The sequence below is a fragment of the Oncorhynchus clarkii genome, chromosome 17 (genome assembly GCF_045791955.1).
Source record: "Oncorhynchus clarkii lewisi isolate Uvic-CL-2024 chromosome 17, UVic_Ocla_1.0, whole genome shotgun sequence".
In the NCBI taxonomy this organism is placed as follows: Eukaryota; Metazoa; Chordata; class Actinopteri; order Salmoniformes; family Salmonidae; genus Oncorhynchus; species Oncorhynchus clarkii.
Genome location: NC_092163.1, coordinates 23,423,920 through 23,444,218, shown reverse-complemented (window position 1 = coordinate 23,444,218; position 20,299 = coordinate 23,423,920). Strand labels below are relative to the sequence as shown.

Sequence of the window (20,299 nt, the reverse complement as noted above, 5' to 3'; positions counted from 1 at the left end):
GTAAATAGTTTAACAACCGGGGAATTCTTCAACCCTTTTCATACTACTGTACCAAGCCAAACTGTACTGTGTTTAACTGTTTTTTTCCCACATGGTCATTTTGAACACAGTTCCAACAACTATAGTGGACGCTTAACCAGGCCAGTGCAGTACAGCTTGGCTTGGGTCTTCTCAGTAGTAGTGTGGGAAGGGTATTACTGAAAACTTCACTGCTGAGCCCTTTGCAGAGAGTAGGCTAATCAGGTGTGTTAGAGCAGGGCACTGGGAACAATACATTGGTTTCCTTCTTTCTTTGCCCTCCCTTTCTCTCTCCTATACACGTTTGTGTCCAGATATTCTCGCATGCACCTAGGGCCCGCGTCACAAATTCACAAGTAAAGTCATTGCATTGAACTCGCCTAAGGATACATTCCACTCTCTGATGAATGTCTCTCGTTATACAGTGCCAAGTTTCTTGGTTACTGATTGTCCCAATTCTGTTTCCGTACAATGTGCTTCTAAATCAAAAAGGCAAGTATACTAGCTAGAAAGTAGTGTATCAAAAAACTTGAGTAAGTCACTTTTCTCAATAAAAAAAGAGAACAAAATACATCTCTTCATAGCAAGAGGGGTTCCTCTGCAAATTTCACAGCAATTCCTCTCTCAGCATCCCACCCTTTCCCCTAAAAATCAGTAACACACTGCCTCCCGGCACACACTGCGAACACACACCAACACACACACCCCTTCAATCCTCTTACATTATATACAGGACATTTACCCACATAGGATTTCACAGAAATAATAATATAGTAACAAAAAGTGCCAACAAAGCTGCCATTACAGGTGGCCATTATAAGTGTCTAACCACAATATACACTATTATACTTAAAAGGCAGCATACATTTTTTAACAAAACATGTTTTTTTCCTTCTTTTTTTGCTGGTGTATAAAACAGTAACATTTGACGTTGACAACAACATCCATTTTATACTGGGAACACAGGTTTGTAACTGGACAGTTTCCACAGGAAAAGGACTAGGGGGGTTGTTTACGTTTTTTGCTTAGTCAGAGCAGGGCTGGGTTCCAATCTGGTGGATTACTCCCAGCCTTCCCCACTACCTTTGGCAACTTGGAGAGCCCACGGAGCTGAATGACTTGGAGTTGGATTCATTTCAAACTTAGACTTAGAAATGTATTTCTAATAATTACATTTTGAAACATTGGGAACCAACATATAAGGACCTATAATCTTCACTTCATGGAGCTATTACCATATTGATAGCCTCAATACCTAGTAAATACAAATATCAAAAGGACAGAAAGGAAGGGAGTGATTTTTTAGAATGTCCTCCAGCTTGTCTCTCTCTATGGAAGATGATGACTGTTCAAAGGGAACAGAATTATTTTTTTCAGAATTGAACCCAGCCCCATTCTCTCTATGGGAGATGAGGTTCGTTTTAAAGGACGGAAGGAAAGGAGTGATTTTTCAGAATGGAAACCAGCCCATCTCTCTCTATGGGAGATGATAAAGGCTGTTCAGGGGTCAGGGTTTAAGGAGAAGGGGGTAGCTGCAACCCAATTTGTCGACCGGCGTATAGGCGAGTGGATGTGTTCGAAAGGAAAGTAATGGCCGTGTGGAAAGGAGTGGGTGTGTCGAAAGGAAAGTAATGGGCGTGTGGAAAGGAGTGGGTGTGTCGAAAGGAAAGTAATGGGCGTGTGGAAAGGAGTGGGTGTGTCGAAAGGAAAGTAATGGGCGTGTGGAAAGGAGTGGGTGTGTCGAAAGGAAAGTAATGGGCGTGTGGAAAGGAGTGGGTGTGTCGAAAGGAAAGTAATGGGCGTGTGGAAAGGAGTGGGTGTGTCGAAAGGAAAGTAATGGGCGTGTGGAAAGGAGTGGGTGTGTCGAAAGCGCTCTGTTACAGGTTAGACGGTTTAGTCCGGTTCTTACCACACAACTATCGTACTGCGAGAGTTTAGACTTGAGTCTGAATCATCCAGAGGATGAGTCTGAGTCGTATTTCGCTGTTAGTTAAACACAAGTAATTGTAGATTTTTAGTTGTAAAACTGACGATTGTTTATTTTTTATTAAAAGTACTGATGATGGGTGTACTATTGCTTGTATGCATGTGCTCACTGTGACGGTCACTCTGGTATTGGCTACTAATTAGCTACTTCCCACGCCGGGACAAGCACTTGGAAAGCGAGAGCAAGGACACTGTGTCCAGGTGTTGTTGCCCTTCATGCCATGCCCATTGAGTAGACTGTATGTGTGTATCAACGTGAAATCTCGATGGTTATCAATATTAGTTATTTCTTGTGTAGGCTTCTATCCTACTTGAAATAAAATCATAGGAGAGATGAAGAAAATTGGCACGTTAGCTACCGCTGGCGACAACTTGACACAGCTGCCCAGTGGGAAGCACCTCCGGTCAGCAGGCAACTCGATACAAAACCGGTGCACCGGTCGGCGGATTATCAACTCGTATCAGCCATGCAAAAGGGTCTTAAGTGGCAACAAATCTGCTCAATTAGCTGATTATCTTTCCAATCACCCACTCCTTTCGACACACCCACTCGCCCATACTCCGGTTGCCATATTGGGCTGCAGCTACCCATACTTGGGTTTAGGTGGTAGTGATATGTCACATGGCGGGCTTGGTGTAGCCGAAGATGCCAACAGGGAAGTGCTTGACGTGAGTGGGCCACTGGGCAGCCAGCTGGAAAAACTTGACATCATTCCACTCCACGCCGTCAATGGACACTATGGAGAGAGGGAGAGAGAGAGAAAGGAGAAAGAGACGCAAAACTGTTCATTTCAACCACTTGGTGGCGATATTGCACTTGTTAAAGACTCAACGATTGAATTGAGGCTATTCGGAGAATTCACATTAACCTATGTGTGTGTGTCTTCAGCACGTACTCTACAGTATGTGTTAAAACAGGATAAGTATGTAGTATACATGTATGATTGAACATGTGGGTGCATGCTTGCGTTGAAGTGATGCAGAGTGGGGTGTTTGGGTAGGGCTGTGGCAGTCATGACATTTCGTCAGCCCCGTTTATTGTCTAATTACTGTCGGTCTCACGGTAATTGCCCGTTAATTAACATAAACACATTTAGCCTCCACGCACACAAGCCTCTGATGTGCGCCTTTGGAACATCTACATTTAATATACACCATCATAATAAATCAATTTCGAAGGAAACATTTTTCAAAGGAAACATTATTAGGTAAAGACAATGTATTTCAGAAGAAGAGAATGCGCCATGCCATAGCCTGTATGCTAGTTCATTTAGCATGCGAGATATGCATAGAAGTCCCGTGGCGTTATTTTATATTATATGATTTTATAGTAAGAAGAATATAATTGAACTTAGCTGAATAAAATAGAAAGGATATTTTTCCTATTCCGGAGCGACTGTGCATATGAAGTGGCTATGTTGAGCGTAAAAGTGATCATTTGAAACAGGTCCTATATGCTAGATTTAGATTTATTTGAACACTTTAGTTGTGTTCATACAAACCTTACAAAATCAAAACATATATGGGCTGCATGATGCGACTATAGACTATTGATGATTTGAGAAAGTTGCAAAAAAAAGCTTCCGCTCTGTTCCTTGCCTCAGGCTGCACACGCTGCTCTCTCATCAAGTGCACTCGAATAGTAAAATGGGGCCGCTTTCCACGGTTCATTTTTCAATCATGCCAGGTAGGCTATTCCGGTATTATAGTGGAGCATGTTCTTAATATGAGCAGCTGAGAAATAAATAGAGTAGCGGCTGGGATCCTCCTCTTTTTGGTGGCAACCATCAAAACTCTGCTTTCACACAGGATTGCATATCGAAATGTCTGGACATAGTACCAGTCAAAAGTTTGGACACACGTACTCATTCAAGGGTCTTTATTTTTTACTATTTTCTACATAGAAGAATAGAATAATAGTGAAGACAGCAAAACTATGAAATAACACATGGAATCATGTAGTAACCAAGAAAGTGTTAAACAAATCAAAATATATTTTAGATTTTAAATTCTTCAAAGCAGCCACAGCTTTGCACACTCTCATTCTCTCAACCAGCTTCACCTGGAATTCTTTTCCAACAGACTTGAAGGAGTTCCCACATATGCTGAGCACCTGTTGGCTGCATTTCCTTCACACTGTGGTCCAACTCATCCCAAACCATCTCAATTGGGTTGAGGTTGGGTGATTGTGGAGGCCAGGTCATCTGGTGCAGCACTCCATCACTCTCCTTCTTGGTCAAATAGCCCTTACACAGCCTGGAGGTGTGTTGGGTCATTGTCCTGTTGAAAAACAATTCATAGTCCCAACTAAGCGCAAACCAGATGGGATGGCGTACCGCTGCAGAATGCTGTGGTAGCCATGCTGGTTAAGTGTGCCTTGAATTCGAAATAAATCACTGACAGTGTCACCAGCAAAGCACTCCCACACCATCACACCTCCTCCTCCATGCTTCACGGTGGGAACCACACATGCAGAGATCATCTGTTCACCTACTCTGCATCTCACAAAGACATGGCGGTTGAAACCAAAAATCTCAAATTTGGACTCATTTCCAGATTTCCACCGGTCTAATGTCCATTGCTCATGTTTCTTGGCCCAAGCTCTTCTTATTGGTGTTCTTTAGTAGTGGTTTCTTTGCAGCAATTCAACCATGAAAGTCTCCTTTGAACAGTTGATGTTGAGCTGTGTCTGTTACTTGAACTCTGTGAAGCATTTATTTAGCCAGCAATATTTGAGGCTGGTAACTCTAATGAACTTATCCTCAGAGGTGATTCTGGGTCTTCCTTTCCTGTGGCGGTCCTCATGAGAGCCAGTTTCATCATAGCGCTTGATGGTTTTTGCAACTGCACTTGAAGAAACTTTCAAAGTTCTTGGAACATTTCTGGATTGACTGGCCTTCATGTCTTAAAGTAATGATGGACTGTCGTTTCTCTTTGCTTATTTGAGCTGTTCTTGCCATAATATGGACTTGTGTCTTTTACCAAATAGAGCTATCTTCTGTATACCACCCCTACCTTGTCACAACAACAACATTAAGTTAAAAAAAATCCACAAATGAACTTTTAACAAGGCACACCTGTTAATTTAAATGCATGCCAGGTCACTACCTCATGAAGCTGGTTGAGAGAATACCAAGAGTGTGCAAAGCTGTCATCAAGGCAAAGGGTGTGTAAGAATATTTCAAAGATAAATACACAATGCAGAGAACGACAGGTCAAGAAAGTACTAACGATCAATGGAAATAGTGTTTTTTCTGTAAGAGAGAATTATTGATCTATGGGTCAGAGACATGGGAGGAATTTGTCTCGTCATTGAGCCTGAAATATGATACTTATTATTTGGCCATTGGTCCAGTTTTATTGCAAGGAATTCTAATTGGTCAACCACAGGCTGGGTTATAAAACTACATCCTGTCCCTTTGTTCTGTGGCGAGAATCACAGGAGAGAATCACTGAGGACAGGGGAGCATGAACATATACCATCTACCTCCCTGCATGATTTGTTCTCTTTGAATTAACATATTTTCCTCCCCTGATTTGCTTTTGGGTTTGTGTAATTGAAGAGGAACATCAACTGCTAACAGGTGGCTAATTTGAAGAATCTCAAATATAAAATATAGTGTTCGGAAACATTGATAGCAACATGTTTTCACAACGAAACATAATTCATTTAAACTGTTGACAGCCCCTCTCTCTGCACGCTCAAGAAAGGAATAAAGGAGAGAGAGGAGATGGAAAAGCACGGTGGTGAGATATTCTGTAGCTAAAGGTAACGTGTCAGCCTATTAATTCTGAAAATATAAAACATTTCCTATTACTAGGCTATTCAAATTCAAATTCACTATAATTGCAGGCTAACTCTGTGTGCCGCACAACCAATGAACCAACAGCATCGCCTACGTTCTCTCCCAGACTCATGGATAGAAAGTTTGGAGCGTAGCATAAGGTAAGGTAACCAGTCCATCCAGTATGCATAATAATGCACAATAATAAAGTCCACATTCAAAGGAGATTACTAGAATTTGTTTCATTTTGGAGTATAGGCGAGACCAATTACAAAGACATCTTAAATCAATGTTGTTTTTATATATTTTTTTGCCGTGCGTAATAGGCCTTTGCGGTAGGCTATGTATTGTATGGCACAAGCATGTGCTCTAATATGTGTATGAGTGTTTTGAATGAATCATCAACTTAGAAAGCACTGTCCATTTCGTTATGTTAGACTTTGATACAACATCCACAACAACCATGCTTTCCACTCAGGTTCAACCTGCTGCTGAACTTCTTTCTTTAAATTGATCAATCACAGTAAGGTGAGTTTTAAAAACACAATACTGTTATGATGATAAGTGTTTGATGTGATTTTCGTTTTTTATTTGCATTGACGTCAGAATGGTTAGAGGGACAATAAGAGCCCTGAGTACCAGGTCATTAGGACCTGATGGTCGTTAGCGAGTTGGGTACTACTACTAACACAATCTCCAGAGGAGATTACTGTGACTCAACGGTCACGTGGAATTTGACTGCGGTCATGACTCATGACTGCAGGTGTGACGGTAATACGGTCACCAGTACTTGACTTGGACTGAAATAGGTAGGTGCCAGTACTCATTTTAGGTGCAGGTACTTTATATATTTAGGTGCAGGAGCTCCACAATACTTTTGAGCACATTTTGTATTAGAGGAATAGGAGCTCAAGTAGTAGAAAATGTGATGTGCCAGTACTCAGCTCTGGTGAGCTCCTGCCCAAGTCGAGCTCTGGCGGTCAACACAACAACCCTATGTGTGGGTATGTGTTTATGCTTACGTGTGTGTGTGTGTGTGTGTGTGTCTGTGTGTGTGTGTGTGTTTGTCAGGCCTGTACCTCTCAGCATGGTGTGCTGGTGTTTGGCAGTGCAGATCAGCCTGCTGATGCCCTCGATCACCTGGCTCTTGGAGTCCACCTCCTTCTCCTTGGGCTTTTTACTCAGGAATATCACTGCTCATCAAAGCGTGAGAAAGAGAAGAGCGAGAGAGGACATCAGTGAAGTAAAGAGATAATAAAAATTTTAAAAAAGATGTAAAGGTAAAGACGTCTTTTTCATGCCGACATCAACACAAAATCTGGTTGTTGCTGTATTTGGCCAGATAACTAGATTACAACCAGAAAAAGACGTCTTCTTCATCAGGCACACATTTTCATATAGAAAAACATAACATGCTATGAGTTGTAAGGTGGCATTAACACTTATAACGGGTAATAACACATTCAACCCATCGGCTTTCAGTAAAGCGCCACCCACCTTTCTTGTTCTTCTCCTTCATGACAACGGTCATGGCCATGCCGGGAGGGGGTGTCAGCTCGCCCCCGTTGGGGATGCGGGACACCTGCAGCGAGCGGAAGTTGCTCTTCAGGGTATTCTTGATACCCACGTCGCGTTTCTCGCCCTCCTTCTTCTTGTCGGCACCGTGACATGTCCAGTAGTCCACCTGGAGCCCCATCACCTCCCCGCCTGTCACCGGAGAGCTGCACGGCGGAGGGATATGGGAGAGAAACGTTTTAGGAACGTAACAGGAACGTTTTGCAGGCATGAAAGGGAAGAAAAAGGCCAAAACTGTGAGGTTTAGTACCATCTGAACTTGTGCGTGGCAGTGTGGGGCTGTAGCCAGTTTATTTTATTATGTACAACTTACAGGTCAAGTCATAAAAAGGAAGAAGACACAGGGTACAAGTATAGCTCCAGTGAAAGACAGTACGGAAAAAACAGAACAGTGGTTATTTCCCTTCCCCTCACCCCACCCAACGTCTGGTCTGCAAGGAACATCTTGATGGAGTAAGGTCATTCATCTGGGAAGCATGCGGAGTGGCGGGAAAGTGGGGTGGTGAAGGATGGCTATCCTCTCTCACTCGCTCCAGATTGGTACATCTTTGGCCTTTTAAATTAATAATATATTGTTTACGAATGACTCATTAAATTAATAATATATAGTTTACAAATGCCTCATGAGCATAGTTCAATTGCTCTACCCCATCAGAACCCAAAATATAATAAGAAACGCATTAATGTGGAAGGTGTGGTCTGTACCTTGTGAAATTGTTTTATTGGCTACTGTGGCCAATGGGCCTCTGTGGGGGTTGTAGCCATAGTTATAAGGTTGACCTTCAGATCAAATAATGGTTATGAGAGAAGGGAAGATAACTTAATTAACAAGACAGCTAAGGTACAGTACGTACCTGGCTCCGGCGAGGGTGGCTGAGACGGAGGGGGAGGGGGGCGGGGTGCAGGTCATGTCCTTCATGTAGGTTGGTCCCGGCTGGGTGGGAGGGGAGGCCAGCATATTGATGCTCCCCATCACAGCATCATCAGAGTCCACTGAGGATTAGGGAGGAGGATTTGTTAAATTATTTTCAGCAACCAGAAAAATACATCTTTATCTGGTTTAAAATCGGGTTATCTAACCAGATAACGACCAAAATATGACGTCTGTCCCATGGCGTCTTGATCTCGTCATGAAAGAGTTGCTTTACCTGGTTGTATCAGTGGTTGTAATCTAGTTATATGATGCCTTTTAACCAGAAAACCACTCTACAGGCAAGATATTACATGATTAAGACATCATACATACACTATTTTGCCAGCTGGGCCCCTTCTATCTGTCTTCCCTTCTTCCTTCCATCTCATTCGAAACAAAGATTTACCAAACAAGACAAAGCAAACGTATGGTCAAAGGAAAATAAAGAATAGGATGTCTTACTTGAGGTCGAGAGGTTGTGCTCAACGATGCCCACTTTCACCAGCTGAGGGGGACAAAAGCCCAGATTGAGATTTACATTTTGGTCATTTAACAGACACTCTTATCCAGAGCGACGTACAGTCAGTACATTTAACCAAGGTACAATACATGACCAAAAGTGTGTGGACACCTGCTCGTCGAACATCTAATTCGTGCATTAGTGAGGTCGGGCACTGGTGTTGGGCAATTAGGCCTGGCTCGCAGTCGCCGTTCCAATTCATCCAAATCAAATCAAATTTTATTCGTCACATACACATGGTTAGCAGATGTTAAAGGTGTTCGATGGGGTTGGGGTCAGGGCTCTGTGCAGGCCAGTCAAGTTCTTCCACACAGATTTCGACAAACTACTTCTGTATGGACCTCGCTTTGTGCGCGACGGCATTGTCATGTTGAAACAGGAAAGGGCCTTGCCACAAAGTTGGAAGCACAAAATCGTCTACAATGTCATTGTATGCTATACAGTTATGATTTCCCTTCACTGGAACTAAGGGGCCTAGCCCGAACCAGGTAAAACAGCCCCAGACCATTATTCCTCCTCCACCAAACTTTAGTTGGCACTATTGTCAGGATTTGGCCAGGATTGTTCAGGTTTTGGTCACTAGATGCCCCCATTGTGCTTTTTTGACCCTTTTGTTTTTCCCTTGTTCTAGTTATTAGTTGCACCTGTGCCTCATTTCCCTTGAACGTATTTAAACCCTTAGTGTTCCTCAGTTCTTTGCTCTGTGTTTGTATGTTAGCACCAAGCCCCAGCCATGCTGTGAACTTTTGTTTCTCTAGTTGGATTTTCTTGAGGTACTCTGGTTTTGTTCTTGTTTATTTTGTATTATTCTTTTGAGGTTTGCTTTTTTCCCTGCTGTTCTTACCACTTTGTGGATTTTCCTTGTGTCTTGGAGGATATAAATGTTTTCTCTTGGAATTACTTTTGTGATTCACGTTGTGAATTTATATTTTTGCCTGAAGATCTTTTCCTTTTTTTTTTTATTAAATCACCGTCTCTAGTACTGCTGTGTCTGCCTCATCTTCTGGGTTCTGCCGACTATTAGTAGCTCAGTTTATTAAGTGACTGTTTCTCACACCAGGGACCCGAGTTCGTAACCGGGTCCTGACAGAAACACAGAGCCAACAAAATTAACCCAGAGGCAGCCAGTACCCAGGACCTTTTTTCCATGCTGTCCCACCACGAGGGGACTGTCCAACGCCACAAAGCTTCTCTGGTTCAGCAAGAGGCCTTAATGGCTAGACATTCTCAACTTCTGTCGGAGAAGCTGACTTCCATAAAGCAGATATCTGATCGACTTTCCCCGGCAACCGCTCCTGCCCCAGTACATCAGATTCAAGTGCCCGTGGCAGTTAACCCCCTGGCTGAACTTCATCTGCCGCCTCTCCAACGGTTCTCAGGTGATCCGAGTGCTTGTAAGGGGTTTTTCACCCAATGTTCTCTCTCTTCGAGCTGCAACCCTCGTCGTTTCCCACCGACCGGTCCAAGATTGCATATATCATCACCCTGCTGTCGGAAAAAGCCCTAGCCTGGGCTACTGCTGTGTGGGATGCCCAAAGTCCCTGCTGTGCCAGCTACTCTACCTTTGCTGAAGAATTCAAGCGAGTGTTTCAAGGTCCTACCCGCGGCCCTGACCCAGCCAAACAGCTCCTGACTCTCCGCCATGGTCAGCGCAACGTGACGGACTATGCCATCCAGTTCCGCACGGTGGCAGCAGCGAGTGGCTGGAACGACGAGGCGCTCACAGTGTGCTTTTTGAAGGGTCTTTCCGACACCATCCAAGATGAACTGGCCACTCGGGAACCACCGGACAACCTTGAGTCCCTGAACAAGTTGGCCTCGCGCATAGACCAGGGTCTGAGAGAGAGAGAACTCAACCGTAGACCTCTCACCCTAGCTCCTATCGGTCCCAGCTCCGAGTCTCCACCTTTATCCTCGCTGGCTCCACCGGAACCCATGCAGATTGGACGCATCTCCCAGGCTGAGAGAGACCGAGGGAGCGATGCTGTCTATATTGCAGCAAACCGGGCCATTTCCGCTCCACGTGTCCCGGGCCCCAGGGAAACGTGATTCATCATTCCAGAGAAGGCATTTCCACTGCTCCAGAGTCCAACAGCAGCGAGCGTTACACAACTCCAGCTGACGCTTGGCATTGCGCATAGTGATCTTAGGTTTGTGTGCGGCTGCTCGGCCATGGAAACCCATTTCATGAAGCTCCCGACGAACAGTTCTTCTGCTGACGTTGCAGACGATTTTTACGCGCAACTCGCTTCAGCACTCGGTAGTCCCATTCTGTGAGCTTGTGTGGCCTATCACTTCGCGGGTGAACCTTTGTTGCTCCTGGATGTTTCTACTTCCCAATAACAGCACTTACAGTTGACTAGGGCAGGTCTAGCAGGGCAGAAAATGACAAACTGACTTGTTGGAAAGGTGGCATCCTATGACGGTGCCACGTTGAAATTCACTGAGCTCTTCAGTAAGGCCATTCTACTGCCACTGTTTGTCTATGGAGATTGCATGGTTGTGTGCTTGAATTGTATACACCTGTCAGCAACGGGTGTGGCTGAAATAGCCGAATCCACTAATTTGAAGGGATGTCCACATACTTTTGCATATTATAGTGGAAGTAAAAAACAAACATATCCCAGTCATTGCAAGTAAAACTTTCCTCAATAAAGCAGCTATAAATAAAAATCTGTTCTCATTGTGCATTATCGTGACAGCTTCAAATAAATGACAGATAATTGTCAGTCTAATTGGAGATGAGCGCTCAAAGATAACACTTGCGTTATTTAGTTTCAAGTGAATATTCTTACCCCAATAAATGGCACAAACTTCTGACAGGAGTCCTCGTCAGGGCTGAGGGAGAGAGAATGGATAACAAATAGTAATGTTAGTCTTGGATCCAGGATCAACACACTCCCTGTTTTGGATGTGGTGGTGTGATGGGTCTGAAGGAAGAATGAGTTTGTGTGTGTGGCTAAGGGATGTCCAATCGGAATCGATGAGACATGGCGGCTCCCAAGTGGTTCTGGAAAACCCGGAACATTTTGGGAATGAAGGTCATGCAGTGATGGGAATGCCAGGGTGCGTTGTAAACCTGCCGTGATGTGAGCAGTGGAGGAGGGGTGGAGTGAGTGAGGTGGCTAAAATTGTTGGTAACATTGAATGTGAACCTAATATACAGGGTGAGTTCTGCAATCCCGCTGGTTTTGGTTTCTCAATACTTGAGGTTACTGAGAATCAGACGAAAATTAACAAGGACAAAAATATACAGAACTACGGCACTCGAGGACCAGCGCCGTGCACATCCACTATACATTGTGGGGCAAATCCTAACTTCCATTTAGGTACATTTTCACTTAGTCATTCATTGATGACAATGGGAGAATAAGCTAAAAGTTGACTTAAGTGGAAGTTAGGATTCGCCCCTGTATTTGTAAAGGGTTGCTTAATAGACTGAGGGTTAAAGTACTGTTAGCAATTTCATATGTTCGGTCCCAGTCAACTACTTCTGCGTGACGTTGGTAGTGCTGCCTTCGTTTTACCAAAGCTATCCTTGCCTATTTCTCACAAATCCCCCAAAATTTGCTCAAAAAGATAGATATGGCTGGTGCAAAACCAAAATAACCTGCAAAATGAGGCCAGAGAAGGTGCATTTTTGGAGAGCATGGTGAAAAAAGCTGTGAGAAAAACAGGATTAGCAAAGAGGCAGGACAAACAGAGCATGACAAGTTCATCTCCCTGGCGAGACACACTCGAGAGTAGCATTGAGAGTTTTCCAGAGTTTTTAGAGATGGAAAAAGCATTGACTAAAATATTGAGTATACACATCTGAGACTTTGCACCCTTGCTTTTCAAAGAGAAAGAAGACAAGTAGGTACAAACATAGCACATTGAGCAAACTCAGTGGTGCACAGTAGTTTCCACTGCCTATCTGACCAGAATATTATCTAGGACAGGGCTCTCCAACCCTGTTCCTGGAGAGCTACGATCCTGTAGGTTTTCACTCTAACTCTTAGCTAGCGCACCTGATTCTAAAAATTAGATGTTTGATGAATCACTTTAGTTATAATTGGGGTTGGAGCAAAAACAGTCCAGGAACATTGTTGTAGAGCCCTGATCTAGAATAATCTTCAAGCGCGTCTCAATATTCTAACGCGGCTTCCTCTCCTGGTCTCCTGTTCTTCAATGGCACTGATCTGAAAACACATGATAGATGAAAGCCTTACTCCTCTCTGCAGAGTTTGGACTCGATCGGCTCTTTTCATGTTGTGACAATGCTCAGTGGACTCTGTCCCTGTCACCAAGGGGAGACCGGGATTAGCCAATCAAAAGTCACCCTTCGTGCCTATAATACAGTGCACTGCGCCTTTTATACGCCTAGTAATTGTTAAGGTGACCTTTAAATGTTTACGTGCTCATCCTTGCTGGTGGATATAAAGTGTGTGTGTATGTCAATACACTCTTAAAGGCCAGAATTGCTTCTGAGGTGGGTCAACAGTGACATCTGAGCAGAGTTTTGAAAATAACGGTCACTAAAAATAAAAACACGCAGGTGTGTGTATCGTGTGTGTGTGTGTTTGTGAGAGAGAGTGTCACGTGGCTGATATTCTCTACCGCCGCACTATCCACTCTTTCTTCCTCCCTCCCTCCCATCTCTTCAAACCACCTAATCAGATCTCCACTGTCATCTCTCCTTCTTTACACTCATCCTCCTCCTCATTTTTAATCTTGTTTCAGCCCCTCTTTCCTGATCTCCTCCACATCTCTTTCTCTCTCTGAAGTAATAGGAAAGAACACATCAATGTCAACCTTTCTCTCTTAGATCTCATTGCGTCAAGTTTGCCCTACCACTCCCAACTTTAAAGACCAAAGTACGTGGGAGACCTTAAAGGTAGAGTCAGCAATGTGACATCATCAAACACAGCGGGGCGACTTCCTGATTACAGATTTCAACGATAACAGGGTTTCAATCCACTAAAACGGTCACTATTGGCTCTTCCCAATCTGTACGTTTGGCACTCCTTTGAGGCATGCCGACATCGGAAAGATCCAATAATGGCAGCCTTTGGCAGATTTGACTTTTGTTGTTGACTTCTGTAAGCAGGAAGTCACCCTGCAGTGTATAGTATGATGATGTCATATTGCTGACTGCATCTTATCCAAAATCCACATATCCAAACCAAATCCAAACCAGAAGCCAACCAAGCCAGACAAACAAACAAGTGGTTAAGACAGTAAGACATGCAAAAATTCAAATCAATACGGGGGTAGTCGATGCAGACCAGATATGAAGTTAAGACGAACAGCGAGTTATGTGTGGGTGGGTTAGGCATTAGACAACAAGGGGTCACAGGTTATATTGGTGGACAAAATGCAACACAGCAGAGGGGCGGGGTCAAACGAAAGGCTGCGGCCAGGTACCTGATGTAAAAATCAAAATATAAGCTTCTCTTCCTTGAATGCAAATGAAAGAAAAAGGTAGAAAAACTCAGTGTGGTAAAATGGTACACGTCGTTGTTGTTCTTCATGAGTTCATGACTTCTGTATGAGTCAACTGTCGCAAAATATGTGCTGTCAAAGTGTAGTCGACATGTTGATATTCTGTTGGTGCTCATTTGAATAAGCGAATGTTGTCGATGTCATTGAATGTGGTTGAAATTAGCAATACTGGTTGCTTTATCCAAAAATAAATTCATGAGAATGTAGCCACTAAATTTAATAATCTGAAGTGTAGAGGGAGCACTTGCTATACAATAGATAATCCAAATATAGTTTAATAGCATAATAGAATGCAAAACTATCTACATACATAATATCTATATTTTACCAGACATTTCATAAACACACACACATGCACACGCGTGCATTGGCACACACACACCCTTAAATATCCCCCATTCATGCTGCACTCACATGCATGCACACATTTGATTTCTTGCTTGCACACACACACACACACACACACACACACACACACACACACACACACACACACACACACACACACACACACACACACACACACACACACACACACACACACACACACACACACACCTTACCTTTTCTGTTTGTAGGTGAGCATGGCCTCAGAGATGGGACACTGGTGTGAAACACTGGCCCCAGCCAGGTACTGAGAAACACGGCCTGCCACATCAATGTTGTCTTGGGAAACCCAAAGTGGAGGGCACAACCTGTCATGTTTTTGTTTTTACACCCTTTTTAAATCCCATGTATTACTATTTGTATTATTTTATTTTTAATGTATTGTATTATCATTCAACACCTACAGTAATGCAACAGTAGAAGCATCATAATATACGAATATTGTGTGTATGTGAGCATATTACACTTAAAGAAGTATTCGGTAAAACTTCCTGCTATGAATACCCTGTATATAAATAATAACTTACATATTTTGTAATCATGTTTTTAATAAATAAATACAATATTCTAATTATAACAAACTACTACATTTTAAGAACATTTAGAAAGACTTAAGCAAATTTGAAGAAAAGGATGCCTAAATTTTATCAGCATATCGACTGTAGTACTCGTGCTGCTAAAACACTAGACCACTGTCACTCCAACTTCCGGTCAAGAACTACAGGAAACGTATGATCTCTGTAATTGCAAACAAAGGTTTCTGTACCAAATATTAAGTTCTGATTTTCTGATGTATCAAATACTTATATCATGCAATAAAATGCAAATTAATATTACTTAAAAATCATACAATGTGATATTCTGGATTTTTGTTTTAGATTCCGTCTCTCACAGTTGAAGTGTACCCATGATAAAAAATTACAGACCTCTACATGCTTTGTAAGTAGGAAATCCTGCAAAATCGTCAGTGTATCAAATACTTGTTCTCCTCACTGTATGTGGCAGTGTCTACAGACAATCACAGACTACAAAAGGAAAACTAGCCACGTCGCAGACGCCGATGTCTTGCTTCCGGTACGTAACCCAGTGCCACCGACGCGGTCCGCTGTGGGCTCTCCTTCTCAATGGCCGACGTGAGTAAGACATTTAAACGTGTTAACCCTCGCAAGGCTTCCGGCCCAGATGGCATCCCTAGCTGCGTCCTCAGAGCATGCGCAGACCAGCTGGCGGGTGTGTTTACCGAAATATTCAATCTATGCCCGTTCCAGTCTGCTGTGTCCACATGCTTTGAGATGGCCACCATTGTTCCTGTACCCAAGAATGCAAAGATAACTGAACTAAATGACTATCGTTCCATAGCACTCACTTCTGTCATCATGAAGTGCTTTGAGAGGCAGGGTAAGGTTCATATCACCTCCATCTTACCTGTCACCCTAGACCCACTACAATTTGCTTACCGCCCCAATATGTTCACAGACGATGCAATCGCCATCACACTCCACACTGCCCTATCCCATCTGGACAAGAGGAATACCTATGTAAGAATGCTGTTCATTGACTCAGCATTTAACACCATAGTACCCTTCAAGCTCATCATTAAGCATGAGGCCCTGGGTCTGAGGCCCTGGGTCTGAACCCCGCATTGTGCAATTGGGCCCTGGACTTCCTGAAGAGCCGCCCCAGGTAGTGAAGGTAGGAAACAACACCACTTCGCTGATCCTCAACACTGGGGCCCCCACAAGAGTGCGTACTCAGACCCCTCCTGTACTCCCTGTTCACCCATGACTGCGTGGCCAAGCACGCCTCCAACTCAACCATCAAGTTTGCAGACGACACAACAGTAGTAGGCTTGATTACCAACAACGATGAGACAGGTGAGGGCTCTGGGAGTGTGGTTCCAGGAAAATAACCTCTCACTCAATGTCAACAAAACAAAGGAGATGATCGTGGGCTTCAGGAAACAGCAGAGGGAGCATCCCCCCATCCACATCGACGGAACAGCAGTAGAAAAGGTGGAAAGTTTTAAGTTCCTCGGTGTACACATCCCTGACAAACTGAAATGGTCCACCCACACAGACAGTGTGGTGAAGAAGGCGCAACAGCGTCTCTTTAACCTCAGGACGCTGAAGAAATGTGGCTTGTCACCTAAAACCCTCACAAACTTTTACAGATGCACAATTGAGAGCATCCTGTCAGGCTGTATCACCGGCTGGTACGGCAACTGCACCGCCCACAATCGCAGAACTCTCCAGAGGGTGGTGGGTCTGCACAGCGCATCACCGGGGGCAAACTACCTTCCCTCCAGGACACCTACAGCACCCAATGTCACAGGAATGCCAAAAAGACAATCAAGGACAACAACCACCCGAGCCACTGCCTGTTAATCCCACTACCATCCAGAAGGCGAGGTCAGTATAGGTGCATCAAAGCTGGGACAGAGAGACTGAAAAATAGCTTCTATCTCAAGGCCATCAGACTGTTAAATAGCCATCACTAGCACAGAGAGGCAGCTGCCAAAATACACAGACTTGAAATCATTGGTTACTTTAATAAATGGAACACTAGTCACTTTAATAATGTCACTTTTAATAATGTTTACATATCTTGCCTTACTCATCTCATGTGTATATACTGCATTCTATACTATTCTACTGTATGCTCTGACATTGCTCATCCATATATTTATATATTCTTAATTCCATTCCTTACTCGTGTGTATTGGGTATATGTTGTGAAATTGTTAGATATGAATTGTTACTGCTGCACTGTCGGAACTAGAAGCACAAGCATTTCGCTACACCCGCAATAACATCTGCTAAACACGTGTATGTGACCAATAACATTTGATTTGATGTGACGGATAATGCACCATAATGCTATAGATAGATGTTCCTAAACATCTATAACTGTATTTATGAAGCATTTACGAGCAGACCCCTATCATACATGGCATTGTGGCTCATAGTAAGCGTGAGCTGCTCCAGCTCTCTGCTGTACCTGATGTTGGGGCCTCGAGTCTGCCAAACAAGTCCCTCCAGCCGGCGTCCATGAAGATGTTGTTGAACTTGCTGTCGAACGAAGACATGTGTTTGGCCAGAGGATGAGTGCCTGCAGAGGGAGGAGCAGACTAGATTAGAAGGCCACAGGAAAACAAAACGGAGTCCAACTTTTCTAGTCTGTATGTTGTTAGCCTGCTATGATACTCAGGGTTCTATATGAGATCTGTTCCTGTAACTAGTGTTTTGCGTGCAGTTTTCCGTTTGACGTCAATGTATGATTTATGGGAGCCTTGAGTTATGTGTGCAGAATTGTAAATAGGCCATTATTTCTATTGTTTGTGGACTTTTCCAATGCATGAATGAGAGTTTAAATGTATCCCCTAAATCTACTGAATTTAAATGGAATTGACGACTAACCCGAACCTGGACTCCATGGCGATTGGCTGAATTGCTGCTTACCGACAGGGATGACCAGGAAGCGGATATAGCTGAGCCAATCAGGCGTCTTGTTGGCCAGTTGCTCCACGAAGCACCTGAGGATGGTGCTGAGGTAACTTTGGTCTCCGGCCACCGCCACTTTGATGGTGGGGGGTGTCTGGGCATTGCAGTTACAGCTAGTCAGAGAAGTGGGGGGGAAAACATTGAGAAACAGTAACTTGTTTCCACTTTATAACAATGTTATTACCCCTTTATTCTGCGCAGTAATGGAAAGTGCTACCAAAACGTTTCACATATCAAAAATTATACGGGCCTAATCATGACCATCATAAGATCCACTCGCCTTGGTGACCACTGAATTCAAATCCACATTAAAAAGTCTACAAGAAACATTTACATTTTTACAATGAAGCCAAGTTAAAGTGAAATCTATTTGTTTCTCTGAACTACAACCATTGAATTAGAAAGAGAACATGTTCTGCAAAGGAGGTGAGTTCTTACAATCTCTGGATCCTGGTGACGATGGTGTTGAAGGCTGCATGGACATCCGCACCAGAGATGGTGCACACGATAGGCTGGCTGTGCTCATGGAGAATCTCAGATAGATACTGCAGGGAGGGAGGGAGAGACAGAGGGCAGAGAGAGAGAGACAGAGAGAGACAGAGACAGAGAGGTGAGATGGGGCTTGGGATTAACTGAGCTAGTCAACCAGAAGCCGACTCAAAAGACCTCAGGTCTGTGCGTGTGAGTGTACATCCACGCACGTCTGTGTTTGTGAGCGCACATGCTCCAGAGTTGCATTATGTTTACATAAGAAATGGATTCCCCCTGATTGCTAAGCCTATCTCCAGCTAGGCTTAGAGATATGAATGTCTAAAAATACCTGGTCTGGCGCATGTTCCTAAAAGGAGTATGTTTGTTGAGTGCACAGCTGATGCAAATGCTACTGATAGAATGAGTAGCATAATACACTATATGTATATGGTAAGACGGTAATTACATAGTATTTATACAACACTGTAATTACGATTTTGTATCTTTACAATTTATTAATTGAAAAAAAAGTGGATACCAACTGTTTTGAATTATTTTATATGCCCAGATAGTACCCTTGTTTTTACCACATAACTAGGCACACAGACCCCCACACACAGAAGTAGCCTACCTGGCCCTGCCAGTCTGTGGTGTTGATGAGGATGATGCTCTCTGGGAGCTGCTCGTCAGAGATAAGGATCTGGTTCAGCTGGTCGTACACTGACTTCCTGGGGACCTGGCGGAGGAAGAGGCAGAAGTCAAAGAGATGGTCTATCTGTATACACATATGTTGATCTTGTACACACACACACACACACACACACACACACACGCGCACACGCACACACTAGCTTACTTTACTATTGAGCACACACCCACACACACCTGGACAGCGATCCTGGATTCCGGGGATGTCTCGCTGTCAATGCTGCTAGTCCTGTCACTCTGGGCCTTGGAGTTCTGCCGGTCCTTCATGGACGTGCTCCTAGGACGCCTCTGCAGCTTGTTCTCTGTTTTACTGTGGACCACAAACAGGCACGGACCCAATGAAGCACTGAGCCACAACTGATCCAGGTTGAGCCACTGCTGAGAAATCTTAATAAATAAAAAAATCTCCATAAATTCTAAGTAGTAGATATGCCTACAGCAGAACTCCTCAGACAATCCTGGCCATCTAATCATCCCCCGTGACTCTCCCCAGCAAAAGCTTTTCAAGCTTTTGTTCTGGAAGCATTTTGTGAGCACAAAATGTCTGTCACGCATTATCAATGTGGTTGCTGTAAGCCAGCTACACATTCATGGTTGAGTTAAATTATCCTTGCACAATAGAGAAATGTACAAAGACACATGTGCAATGTCTGTACTAGGCAGATTGCTTATTCAATGGATCTGACTTTGATTCATCAGATGAGTAGAGCGTCGGTGGAAGTGGTGCTAGGGGACGTCCTGCTGCTGATTAGTTTGTTTATAGATAGGCGTAGCGGGGGAAATCACTGTATGGCGCTGAACAACCAGAGGTAGACCTGATCTCTCCCTCTCTTTCTCATTCCGTCTCTCCCCCTCTCGCTCTTCCTCCCCCTCTCTCATCCCATCAATTTTATTTAGGGCATGTGTCTTATCCAACTCAGGCCCTGGAAAGCTACTGGGTTTGCAGGCTTTG

At 43.8% G+C, this 20,299-nt stretch overlaps 1 protein-coding gene across 3 annotated transcripts in view; it reads right to left on the bottom strand.

Annotated features, from left to right (window-relative positions):
• Positions 1-942: 942 nt before the first annotated feature.
• The window catches only part of LOC139370553 (phosphofurin acidic cluster sorting protein 2-like), a 93,021-nt gene continuing 73,664 nt past the window's right edge, over positions 943-20,299 (bottom strand). Inside the window, exons 13-25 of one of the 3 annotated variants that reach the window (XM_071110119.1) lie at positions 19,525-19,657; positions 19,271-19,375; positions 18,607-18,713; positions 18,127-18,281; positions 17,666-17,776; positions 14,845-14,947; positions 14,204-14,236; positions 11,593-11,635; positions 8,740-8,782; positions 8,219-8,357; positions 7,287-7,510; positions 6,869-6,982; positions 943-2,741 (exon numbers count right to left, since the gene is read on the bottom strand). In XM_071110119.1, the coding sequence (XP_070966220.1) occupies positions 2,623-2,741; positions 6,869-6,982; positions 7,287-7,510; positions 8,219-8,357; positions 8,740-8,782; positions 11,593-11,635; positions 14,204-14,236; positions 14,845-14,947; positions 17,666-17,776; positions 18,127-18,281; positions 18,607-18,713; positions 19,271-19,375; positions 19,525-19,657 (1,429 nt within the window). In that variant the 3' untranslated portion in view covers positions 943-2,622. The remainder of the gene's footprint in view (positions 2,742-6,868; positions 6,983-7,286; positions 7,511-8,218; positions 8,358-8,739; positions 8,783-11,592; positions 11,636-14,203; positions 14,237-14,844; positions 14,948-17,665; positions 17,777-18,126; positions 18,282-18,606; positions 18,714-19,270; positions 19,376-19,524; positions 19,658-20,299) is intronic. The other 2 variants (XM_071110120.1, XM_071110121.1) reach the window with 2 other exon arrangements.